General features: G+C 33.2%; 1 protein-coding gene across 1 annotated transcript in view; it reads left to right on the top strand.

The window, feature by feature from the left end:
• Nucleotides 1-12553, top strand: part of LOC136035977 (palmitoyltransferase ZDHHC3-like) — a 36111-nt gene extending 23558 nt beyond the window's left edge. Inside the window, exons 5-6 of the mRNA XM_065717877.1 lie at nucleotides 2551-2763; nucleotides 8982-12553. Of these exons, the coding sequence (XP_065573949.1) occupies nucleotides 2551-2763; nucleotides 8982-9134 (366 nt within the window). The 3' untranslated portion in view covers nucleotides 9135-12553. The remainder of the gene's footprint in view (nucleotides 1-2550; nucleotides 2764-8981) is intronic.
• The last annotated feature ends 1190 nt before the right edge of the window (nucleotides 12554-13743 follow it).

The following is a 13743-nucleotide window of genomic DNA, read 5'->3' as shown; positions in this document are numbered from 1 at the left end:
TTCTTGCTAGCCAAGGCCCAGGGTGTTTTTTCATAGTTGGAAAAAGTTTGGAAGAATCTGCGAACCAAGATTAGAATATTGGAAGCTACTTTGGTCAAATATGGTTCTTAAGCTTGGGCGCTCCGAAAAACAGAGGAGGGTTTGCCAGATGTTTTCCAGAGAGATTGCCTACGAATTGTTTTGGGTGCCCGATCGAGTGACCGTATCTTGAACAGTAAGCTGTACGATAAATTTGGTCTTTTTAGTATTAAAATGAGAGAAAGGATCAGATGGCCAGGACACGGTGTGTAGATGATGGATGACAGATTGCCAAAGATTTTCCTTGTTGGCCAACCGCCTAGGACCAAACGAAAAGCATTTTGTCCTCAAATGGGGTGGGAAGATGTCGTAAAGAAAGATTTAAGGGAAATAACAACTTCTTGAGAGGGTGTAAAGAGGGGGACATTGAAGAAATTGGAATAGAGGAGGGGCGTGTAATGCTGTCTTGGCCTCAGTCGGCTTGATGCTGCAGTGAGTTGTTAGTAGCAGTAGTAGTAGCGATTTGGGAAAAACATTCCGGGATGGTGAATGCACCAGCTGCAGTGTCATTGATGCCAGCAGTTCCTGATTTTTATTAATACCCTGTCAAATCTTCTAAGATTTATTTGCGTTTCAATTTACCTCTTACTCTTGCCGGATCTGGTGGATCTTCATGCAAAAATACAAACTCGTAATAGAAACATTGGGGAAAATTAATCCAGTTTCTAGCGAAAATATTGATATTAAAACTAAAAAAGATTGAAGTAATGCCATCTACACATATGTGGGACGGAATTAGTCAGAATTGACGAAGAAAACTGTTAAAAGAAACCAATGAAATTAGACATATTAGAATATATTTCAGACTGATATTCCTGATTCATCTTCAGCGTCTAATTGAAATGGATAAAATACAAATAACTTAAGTGATAAAAATGGAAATTTATAAATTATAGCAAACAGTTGTAAGCTGCTTTTTAAATCAACAAAAAAATAACTGGTTTAGCTATCGTGATAAAATTAAGTCACGATCTTGAAATGTGTTTCCTTTCATTCATTTTCCCCTTATGTATTTTGAATTGCTATAGAATTGACGTTATTTAACTTTTTAATTTTATTTCAGATGAATTTGGGGGTCTGTGTCCGGATATACACCCTTTTCCCTCCCCGGTGACCCATTTACCGAAAATATTCTTGTAATATGATGCCTTTTGAATCTTGAAAACATATCCGGGATATCCCTCCTGGAGGCCATTTACTGAAAAGGCTTTGGGGATACGATGCTTTGTGAACCTTGAGCACATGTTTGCCCCCCCCCCCCTACTGGCCTTTAACTAAAAATTTTTTTGGGGATATAGTGTTTTATGAATTTGAGCGCATGGTGACCCCGGTGACCCATTTACCGAAAATATTCTTGTAATATGATGCCTTTTGAATCTTGAAAACATATCCGGGATATCCCTCCTGGAGGCCATTTACTGAAAAGGCTTTGGGGATACGATGCTTTGTGAACCTTGAGCACATGTTTGCCCCCCCCCCCCCTACTGGCCATTAACTAAAAATGTTTTGGGGATATAGTGTTTTGTGAATTTGAGCGCATGTTCAGGCCGCCTAAGATGTTCTTTTATGACAACCATTATCAGTGGGATTGAACTACATTGTTCGTTCTGCATATCTGAAGAAGTTAATTACTCTGCATTTGATTTTTCGTCACTAAGGGCCTAATGCCTGGTTCTCACTGGTCTTGAAATTCATAATCGTAATGCAATTTCCACACAGATTGGAAAAAAAAAATTCCGTCATCTTTGGGAAATTTTATTGTAGGCACTAGACAGTGTAAATTTCCGCTTGCGATGATCATTCAACTTTAAAATTTTTGTCACAGTCGGTCTGTTAAAATTCTTATTTCAAGTTAAAGCTTGCCACATTAGATGCAATACATGGAAGCAAAGCTTTTGTATGATACGCAGAAAAAATCTAGTATATAGATTCTTGTCTCTAGATAAAATTACACAGAATCTAGACAAAAAGGAATGGTGTAAACCAAGCGCAAAACTATCATTAAAGAATTCCTAGTTGCTTCTTACCTTAGGACCCATGCCAAGGCCTTAAGCAGGATTTTTCGTGGGGGGGGGAGTGATGGTGGTATAAAAACTTAAAAAGCCTATCCAAAAATTTATTTAAATGCGTTTTTGTTACGTTTTTACGAGTTTGACAAAAATTTTTGGAGTGGGGAGGTTTTAAATCCCCGATCCCCTTCCTAGGTACGGCCGCGGTACATGCTTAATTTCTAGTGAACCTGACGCTCAACTTTAAATTTTTTACTCTTCATTCACCTTCAATTATACGATTAATTCTGTTTTACATACTCAGTCAATTCAATTGAACGTTCAATTATTAATGATGGTATACATTTATTCAATTATGATCGTGATTCAACATATTTACTTGTCAGAAGCAACTGACGTGTGTAAGTATGGTGTGTCTTTTTTCAGTGCGCTTTAAATAATACTTCTGTTCTTTTTTTTTTAGTTATACATCGCTACCATGTGCATTTATTCGTTAATTTTGGCTGGAACGTCATTTTTTCGTTGTGCTAAAACTGATTTTCAGCAGTGCTCACCCTTTTCACCTGCTGCTACAATAGTACTTGTTTTATTTCTTTTGTTTGAAGGAGTTTTATTTGCAATCTTCACGATGATCATGTTTGCCTCTCAAATTCATGCTATTTGGAATGACGAAACGGTAAGACATTTTTTTTTTCATTTTTGGATTAAGGCTAGTGAAAAATCTTATCGTTTTCTGTCTTTCTCTCTTTTATATTCCTTCCTGTGCCTCTTCTTCTGTTTCCTCCTCTTCTTCAATTATAGATTTTCGTTTTATTATTACCTTTGTTCTGTGGTAGCTCCGGGCAATTGTACTTGTAGCCCAAATGATTTAATCAAGGGTAATTCTCTATATGTTAATCCAAAACTATAGTAATCAACAAGTACAATAGTACTTGTTTATTTCTTTTGTTTTAAGGAATGTTATTTGCAATGTTCACGATGACCATGTTTTTTCTCTCAAATTCATGCTATTTGGAATGATGAAACAGTAAGGCATTTTCATTTTTGGATTAAGGCCAGTGAAAAATCTCTCGTTCTCTGTCTTTCTCTCTCTTTTATCCCTTCCTATGCCTTTCTTGTATTCCTATTTTCTTCTTTCTGTTCAAACCGACCAACAAGTGCAAAAGCTATTGCAATTTGGTGGTCAAGTTTTCTGAGACTCCATAATCCAAGTGACGTATCAAAAAAGAAAACAAAACTAGCTTCATTACTTGGAAAAGTTTAAAAGCTCCAGAGGAATGATTACAAACCTAATAGAATAAAAGAGATTGCTCTCCTTTTGCTTTCCAAAGAAATAGAACAAGTTTGCCTCTCAAATTGCTTTCCAAAGAAATAGAGCAAGTTTGTCTCTCAAATTCATTCTATTTAGAATGATGAAACAGTAAGACATTTTTTTTGTATTAAGGCCCGTGAAAAATCTCTCGCTCTCTGTCTTTCTCTCTATCTTTCTTTTTGATCCTTGTAAAAGCTATTGCAATTGGGTGGTCAGATTTTTTGAAACTCCCTAATCGAAGTGTCTTACTAAGAAAAAGGGAATAAAAGAAGTAAAACTCAAATTAATGAGCTTTTATTAATTAATTAATAGGTAAATCAGTTAATTAATATAAATTATAAAACATCAACGATTTATCTTTGACAGCATAGTTTCTTCTTCGCCATTTCTTGTTCATTAAATGTAATCATGTACAATAAAACAATTAAATTATTTTCAGATTGTCTTTTGGACAATGCATATCAATAATCCAATATCAATAATTAATTAATAGGTAAATCAACTAATTAATATAAATTATAAAACATCAACGATTTATCTTTGACAGCGTAGTTTCTTCTTTGCCATTTCTTGTTCATACAATATAATCATGTACAATAAAACAATTAAATTATTTTTAGATTATCTTTTGAACAATGCATATCTATAATCCAATATCAATAATTAATTAATAGGTAAATCAATTAATTAATATAAATTATAAAACATAAACGATTTATCTTTTACAGCGTAGTTTCTTCTTTGCCATTTCTTGTTCATACAATATAATCATGTACAGTAAAACAATTAAATTATTTTTAGATTATCTTTTGAACAATGCATATCTATAATCCAATATCAATAATTAATTAATAGGTAAATCTACTAATTAATATAAATTATAAATCATCAACGATTTATCTTTGACAGCATAGTTTCTTCTTTGCCATTTCTTGTTCATTAAATGTAATCATGTACAATAAAACAGTTAAATTATTTTTAGATTGTCTTTTGGACAATGCATATCAATAATCCAATATCAATAATTAATTAATAGGTAAATCAATTAATTAATATAAATTATAAAAAATAAACGATTTATCCTTGACAGCATAGTTTCTTCTTTGCCATTTCTTGTTCATACAATATAATCATGTGCAACAAAACAATTAAATTATTTTTAGATTATCTTTTGAACAATGCATGTCTATAATCCAATATCAATAATTAATTAATAGGTAAATTAACTAATTAATATAAATTATAAAACATAAACGATTTATCTTAGACAGCGTAGTTTCTTCTTTGCCATTTCTTGTTCATACAATATAATCATGTACAATAAAACAATTAAATTATTTTTAGATTATCTTTTGAACAATGCATATCAATAATCTATGGCTGAAAATAGGAATTGATCAATATCATTAATAGGAAACGTTAAAAAGCTCTACTTTTGATTTCTAAATCAAAGAGAACAAAACAGATTGTTTTCCTATAATTACGTGGTTAAATGCATGTTTTAATTCAATTGGTTTACGTCTGTGATGTAATTTCGCCAGCCAGTCATATTTTTGTTAAAGGAAATTATATTTCTGGAGAGGCAAATATCGCTGCCTCTTTAAAGCTGATTTTTTCTCCTTTGTGAAATTTTAAGAAATAAGCCAATTAAAACAACCAAGAGTACTTTAAGTATATCAACTTCAGTGCATAAAATATATCGCGATTACGCTGATTTTTTCCGAAGACATGTTTCCTCGCCTTCTTCTGTTTTCAATGTCCAACTTATTGGAGATTCGGTCCCGACTAATTAGTCTTGGTTGGCTATAAATATAGGATAAAAATATAGGATTTGAATTTTTAGCCCGCAGTTTGACAAGCCCGCAGTTTTTGGGGGTCAAAGCCTATAACCTTTTTGGGCTCAAAATATAGGATTTTGAATTTATAACCCGTATTTTTACCATGTTTTAAAATCCTTTGTTTGTTGTCTTTTTCTTAAACTTAGCTCAGTTGATAAGAATTTTGTATTTCTTCATCTAAATCATATCAAGCTTTAACGACCCGACAAGCATAATGACCATCAATTAGGCCAGTATCATATGTGTGCAAATCGGATCTAGCAGGAAACGGACCCGAGAAGCAGTTGGACATATGATGATTAGGATTTTTAAATATAAATGATATTATTTAAAATTACCTAAGGTCATTTGATAGGTAGAATTTTAGTTAGACATTTTGTACTGAGTTTTTAACCAACTTACCAGATAATATCTGGATCCAAGGCCGTATCTAGGGGGATGAGTGTTTGAGCCCCACGCCCCCAGAATTCTTGTCCAACGTGTAAAAACGTAACAAACATGCATATAAAAATAATATTGATGTTTTTTTTGTAACGCGCGACGGTAAGCTAGTTGCAGTTATATGAAATAGTTCCTACATCCTTTGCAGTTACTCGGGTTAAATTAGATGAAAAATTCAAATTATTAATCCCAAGATTATGCTAAGAAAAAGAATCATCCATCTACTCTTTATTATTTATAATTCCATGGCCAGTACTTGAAAAGGGATCCCCTGACATTTTTGAAACCTTTTATAAATTTTATTCCCCTGATTAGTTAAAATCTCATCAGGTATAGTTTTAGCAGGAATAATATTAAAACTTCATGGTTTTAGAAATTTCAGTAAGATTGAGTAGAAATTGTTTTTGCCGTTTTTCATGTTTTTGCAGGGTCATTGGATACTTATGGAAATTTAATCTAGGGAGCCGATTCCCCGAGTTAGAAGAAGCCTTGTCTGGAGAGGAGCCAGCCAAGGTGCAATTTCTTCTCCCATTCTATTTAACAACTATGTTGTTGATCCCAAACGAAGATATCCATCTTCCTCCATTTCCAATAGTATCAACGCTTTCTTGTGTCATATGCTGATGGTATCCTTAATATTAGCCAAACAACTGAACGGCTTTCTGAAATTTCTAAGAACCTGCAAGACGACATCTAAACCTTGGTCTCAAATTTAACTCTGGGAAGTGTAAGCTCCTCGTTTTCAACTGGTATTGTCTAGGTTATGGTTATGATTATGGTTAGGTTATGGTTGGAACCTGCAAGACGACATCTAAACCTTGGTCTCAAATTTAACTCTGGGAAGTGTAAGCTCCTCGTTTTCAACTGGTATTGTCTAGGTTATGGTTATGATTATGGTTATGGTTATGGTTAGGTTATGGTTGGAACCTTCAAGACGACATCTAAACCTTGGTCTCAAATTTAACTCTGGGAAGTGTAAGCTCCTCGTTTTCAACTGGTATTGTCTAAGTTATGGTTATGATTATGGTTATGGTTATGGTTAGGCTATGGTTGGAACCTGCAAGACGACATCTAAACCTTGGTCTCAAATTTAACTCTGGGAAGTGTAAGCTCCTCTTTTTCAACTGGTATTGTCTAGGTTATGGTTATGATTATGGTTATGGTTATGGTTAGGTTATGGTTGGAACCTGCAAGGCGACATCTAAACCTTGGTCTCAAATTTAACTCTGGGAAGTGTAAGCTCCTCGTTTTCAACTGGTATTGTCTAGGTTATGGTTATGATTATGGTTATGTTTATGGTTAGGTTATGGTTGGAAAATTTATTTGCGTAGTAATTTTGTTTTGTTTTACTGAGTAAACAGCTAAATAGCTATAGATAATTTTTATAAACTTGATGATTCAGTTTGTTTGGCTGGCCAATAAGGAACTTGATGTAAATAACTCATTTAAAAATCGATCTTAACAGGCTAGCCGTTATCCAAGCTTCATTTGGCAATGACTTACGATTAGCTCTAAGGATGGTGCCATACTTATTTAAGGCACTTAAAAATTTTTTCATAAAACACTAAAATGAATCATCATAGTTATAACTATCGGAAGTAAATTACTTCAATGAATTGACTCTAGCCCACATTTATGCTTCAATATGAACGATATTGAAATTTCAACACTATCAATATTATCATCAAAATTGATCAAAATGTACTCATCATTATCATTTCAATGTTATCATTAAAAATGGAGCTAGAATTACATTTTTCCTCATTACAGAAATTAAGTAAAATAAGTAAATCCCAAAATGATGCAAAGTATTACTCGCTAAAATTCTCGGAATTGAATACATTATATCAGAAAAACATTATCCGGACTCCGGACAGTTTTCAGAAGGATTAACTTGGATCCTATTGTGAATGAAGGGATGTATTTACTTCTAGCCCGTCATGCAACGAAAAAAAAATGGGTGGATAGATCAAATTAATAATAACATATACAAAACACGAAAATCGAACATTCGGTAAATGGCAGTGTATATCAAGTAAATTCACCCCGAATCAGAAACACCATTTCGAACTTTTATGCCAGCATGATCTTCGAGCTCGGACAGCTAAATTAAAATATTGTACGATTCGTAGTCATTCCCAGGGTATGCATTTCTGGTGTTAAGAGGGAGTTAGAGGAGAAAATCAAGGTATTTGAAAAAGGCAGATCTAATCCTTATTTTCTCGGTATTAGATAGTCCATTCCACGTTGGCGAAACATAATAAATAACTGGTAAAACAATTGCTGAATAAATACATGACAAAACTTTTCTATTTAGAGTGTATGCCCCTTTAATATAAATTATCCTTAAATCCGTTATAACGCTGTCAACTATCATTTTTTGACCGTTTGTATATTAGTTGCATATGTTACAGCTAAGCCGTCTGCAATTGTGACCTCACTACTGTGCAGCCCACGCATATGGGACGGCTCGTAAATGAGAAACTCCATCAACCAAACACATTTCACCGACAACCCAACAACCCAATGACCGACAGCCCATTGACCCGACAACCGAACACATTTTTACCCCTCTACAAGTAATTCAAAATTCATTTGAAGTTTTTGTACATCGTTGAATAATATAAATAATTCATGGCTAGCATGCATCTTGATCTTGCAGCTGGACCAGGCGTTTTTTGTCTTACCTGGTATCTGGAATTCGGATGCTGCGGTGGAATTTGTATAACCATAAGCTCCCCAGAATGATCATGCATAGCACAGACATAGTATGCATAGGACCAAAAGAATTATAAAAATTCAACAGAGGTTCTGTACTGGTACCTGGATTAAGTAGGTTCACATTCAAGTTCATTGATAATGAAATAAGGCGATGAAACCGGAAGCCACATACACTTAATAAATAAACCAGAAGATGGCCAATACGTAATAAGTGAAAACACTGAACATGGTTTAACTTTAAATGGAGCATAATTGGACCAAATATCATTTCTGTGAAAACTGTTCAACATGTATGAACGAATATATTTGACAAGGTCATCATGGCTACGTGCCTAGTGATTTTTTGTTTAATGATTTCTCATATTTGGTTGTTTTTTTTTAGATTTTTTTTATGATTACCTTTGTTCTGTAGTAGCTCTTGGCAATTGTACTTGTAGCTCAAATGGTTTAATCGAGGGTAATTCTGTATATGTTAATCCAAAACTATAGTAATTTTCGGAAGCGAAGGACGTATCATTTTTATCCCTTAAATGGCTCTCTTTTTTTTTGTTTTTTCTTTGTTTTTATAATGATTATTTCTAGGGTATTGAACAACTAAAACGAGAAGAGGCAAAATGGACAAGACAAAGACGATGGAAAAACATGTCAAATGTTTTTGGACGTTATTCAATACTCTGGCTGTCCCCTTTTCATTCTCCTTTCAAGCATTCCAAAAGTCCTATGTATTCAGTTTAATTATAAAGCTGTTGCGGTTTGAGTGCCTTTGTTTCCTGCCAGTATATGCTGCCTACTTATCCATTGCGGACGATATTTAGTCATTGTTTTAGTTCTATCCATTGTCTGTTTTATATATCAAGAAAGCTGGTGGGCGGAGTTGGGTAAACATTTTGGACTTAAGCCTCCAAGCGGCATATATCGGATTTAAATAAGAAAATAGATACATATTAGCTCCATTTTTTCATTACTTCAAATTGAAGTCATAACATGAAATCACTTAAAGAATCTTGTTTCACGAAATTCAGTAATCATTTGGGATTACAGTGACTTCTTTCGGCACCGAGCTCCCTGAGGCCATCACATCTGTGTAGGCTCTTACTCCACCCCAATATATTTAAAGTCTTACTCTTTACTCCCTTCCATAAGGTTCCTGTTCCCTTTAATCCTTCCTTATGACCTCATCCTGTTTCATTCGGAGACAACCTACTTTTCGTTTTGCCGCTGATAGGTGGCCAAAAGGACACTCTTTTTTCATCCGTGAAACATGGCCTAGTCATTTTAGACTTTTTTTTTCACTATAGCTCTAGAAAGTGGGATGAAAACAAGGTTTTCGTGTAGCTTAATTTTTGACATACGGTCAGTTAAGCGAGTTCCTCCTTCAACATCCTTAGAGAAATTCTCCGGAAAATTTAGTATGTCTTACTCAACCTTTTGCTCCCAAATTTCATAGCCATACTTTGCCGTATGGCATACTGTTTCATTTTTGTCATATACTTCGGAATACGATATTTTTCAGAAGGCTGAAATCTGAGCATCCAGAATTGTTCTGGTTTCCGGTGTTTGTGATTTCTGGAACACCGAAGCACTATTCTGGTGCTCTAATATGTTGTGTAATAATGTCTGAAAATTATATGGTATTGGGTTTGGTGAGTTCCGGTGATGAAAAAAACACTTATATAAACTTCCTAATGGGGAGTCGGTCCAGAAGTAATGTGTACCCTGGTACACACTCTCCTTTCTTCCCCTTGTATAAGTACTCTCTTCTCCCCTGGTGAGTGCCGTAATAGGCTATTCATGAACTATTATATTATTCACTCATTGGTTAGCGACACTTCTCGACCAAAAAGGGTCTTTTATCGGCCTTGCGGCAGCTGAAATCCAACTCTGGGCCACCACAGAACAAATTACTATATTATATAAGAAATAAAATAAAATATTTGTAATACCTATGTTGTATTTACAAAGCAAAGTAATTTAACAAATTACTTCGGAGTGGACCTTTCCCCACGGTGGGAATTTTGCAACTTGTTTTGTGCTAATTTACTTAGCATAAGGAATATTTATTTGATGTAAAATTTCATGGACATATTAGACATTCGAATGTACATATAACTTTTTTGAATTACGAATCTGAATCTAATTTTTGCCGTTGTTTACAGTAAACATTAAGTTAAACAGTACAATCAGCCTTTTACCTATAAACACTGGCTGTTAGATGCAACATTCTTCATTCAGGATTTTAATCCAGTATTTTAATATTGATTCTTAATTCTTTTAAAAATAGGACAAATTATGTGGTTATATTTGGTACTTGGTGGGAGAGGGCGGTAGTTCGCCTGCTATTCGGTGTGTTTTGTAAACGGTTGAAATTTCGAGCATAACTATTTTGCTTTATTTAAATGAAAATCGTTTTTTGAATGTTGCTTGACATCTAGATACTGAACAACATTGGATTTTCAATACTTACATATAAACTTAAGTTTTTGTTTTCATGGTATCTTAATATTTGTATTAATACTGAATATGATTCTTGATGGTTGATAATGATATAAACTTAATAATGATATTAATATCAGATTTTAAGTACATGCATTTGAAATTAAATATTAATCATAAGCGGACAAGTTTATCATGGACCCTACTATATCTGACTATTTCATTAGTCCGACTATATCATGAGTTTTTCTATACAAAATTGTATTTCTTTTTTCCTTGTAATATTGTCTGATACTCCATAGTGATCAGTAGCGATCATTCACGGTTGTTAGCTGTCATCCCTCCACGATAAAGTATGGTAGTCATCAATCACAATAGATCAATTATTATGTTTCTATGTGTGTTGTGTTTTCCTGATTTTTCCTTTTGTTAAGATCCCGGCAAATGTCTGTTAATTTCTGAAAATTCATATCTTCCCTTTCTCTAAATTCCCTAAAATGCTCAAAATCCAAAAATCCCTAATATGCTTGATGTAATATTTATATTTTGCTTAATATTTAAAAGAATCAATTAGATACGAATCTAAGATTACGCCTCCTTTTTTTGGAAGATCGGCGGGTATGGCTTTTGTGTCTAGAAATCAAAATAGTTGTGGAAAACATTTTTTTTTTTTTGTTGAAACCAATATTTTGCTGAAAAAGATGTAAAAGATAGACTAATGTGATTATGTCCAGTCAACTGTGAACATTTTGAATTGTTTTTTAGTTTTTACGTGAATATTAGCTACAAGGTGAGTCATTGACTTTGACTACTAATGGAGAGTTTTATTGGTTGCTTAATATTTTTTAAACATATTTAAACATAGTTTTAGAAGAGTCCATTAAGTCTAAGGTAATGAGGTCACAAGAAACAATCAATAAGATATACACGAATATAAGGTTCCAGGGGGATTCCCCTGTGCCTTGTTTTGGAAGAATGATGGAAATGGCTATTGTGTATTTGGAAATGAACATTGTCGTGTGAAAACATCTTTTTATTTATTAGAAAAAAATATTCTTGTTTCGAAGTACTGTGCGTATGACTAGTAGGCTGTGAAAATAGTAACTTGAAAATTTTTCCCTTTTTTAATTTTCGAAACTTAGGAAAAATTTACTACTGAATTTACTAAATTTAACGAATTTTTTGACGGGTTGATTATTGCAGTAAGTATAACGACTACTTAATCAGTACAGAAGAAATGCTTTCACTCTTGTAAAAAAGGCAATGATCTGTGAGTGTTAAAATTTTGAGTCTTGAGGTGATTTAAAAAAAAAAAAAAAAAAAAAAAAAAAAAACGCCAAAATTATACCATGTCTATGGGAAATATAAGATATTATTGGGGAAATTGGAAAATATTAATATTTGAAGAGATACGAGTCCCACCGTACGTACAGGCGTGTAGCTAATGTTTGCCAATTACCTTTCGAATTCAGTCATAAGTATTTGCAATGAGAGCCTAGAAACAATGTATGGGTTTGTTTATATAAAAAAATTTTGATGTAATTTAAAGAAACTCTGAAAGTGACAGGGTTTACATATATAGAGATTTCATAAATTTTATTATTTGTTGCACTTTTATAGTATATTTTGGTTGTAGCTGTTCACTTTCATGTCCCTTTTCTTTTTGTAAAGTTGATGAGTTTTGTTATATTTTTGTAGAAAAGTAAAAAGGTTCTATTTTACTATTTAGTTCTATTCTTTTTCTTATGATTTATCTTACTTCGGCCTATGAAATATATATGTTCTTCATGCTGCTTGAATACTCCAAACAGTATATGCAGTTGTTGTGGATTCATCATGTCAAAAAAAGTCTTTCAAATTTTAAGATTTGATATTGAATAAACTCTCTTGCCCTATGATAAAACCTAGTTACTTGACAGCATGTATTTCTAATCATGGGTGCGCAAACCCTCTGAGGATGCAAGATAGGATTTATGAGGGTTATTTTGAATAAAAACTGAAAAACGATTTACCTACTATTACTAGCAACTCGCTGCTCTACCAAAGCCACTTGAAGCCAATGCAGCTCTTTATACTCGTCCTCCATCCCAATCTGTTCAAAGCATTCCTCTTTATACCCTCCCAAGAAGTTCTCACTACCAATAAATTGCTGAATGATTGAATATCTGTGCAAGTTTCGTGGATCTTTATGCTGTAGAGATCCACTTTGTTAAGACAAACAACAAGTACAACGATAGGGATTTTTTGTAAGACATTGAAAATTCAAACTTACATGAAGATTTCAATTCTATATCCAAGGGCCATCCTCAGCAAAACAGAAAATGAAAGTATAAAAGAAACTTATGTTAAAATATGACCATCAAAACAAAAGATTTTTTTTAAACAGTCCCTGCATCCTTACTTCAGGGAAGCTCAACCAGGAGTGATACATAAAGTGAGATTGTAATAGGTTTATGTTTGAAAGGCATTTTATTTATTTATTTATTTTCTTTATTTCCCTCAAAAAATGAGGAGTACGCTACAATATAATATAAAGAAAAAACAACTGATAACACTTACAATCAAAACCTATCAAATATTGATCGAAAACTTTAAAAAAAAAAAAAAAAAAAAAAAAAAAAAAAAAAAAAAAAAAAAAAAAAAAAACAAACAAACACTTGCTAAATAGATTAGCCTATAAATCATGAAGAGCCAGAACTGTTACTAAAAAAAGGAAATAAATTGTGGCCTAAAAGGCTAATTTTCGCCCTATCTTCAAATGTTTTATATTTTTTGTTTATACAGACTACAGGATCCTTCACATTAAGCTTTAAAACAATCTCAGTGTTACTAAAAGAAAGGGGGAAACCAAGTAAAAATTTACAGAATTTAAAATAAGCAACTTTAATGGGCGAAAGATCAGAAGGTCTGA

Source organism: Artemia franciscana, chromosome 15 (genome assembly GCF_032884065.1).
Source record: "Artemia franciscana chromosome 15, ASM3288406v1, whole genome shotgun sequence".
NCBI classification, from domain to species: domain Eukaryota; kingdom Metazoa; phylum Arthropoda; class Branchiopoda; order Anostraca; family Artemiidae; genus Artemia; species Artemia franciscana.
Note: the sequence above shows the minus strand (reverse complement) of the source record. Positions and strands in the feature narration are given on the sequence as shown.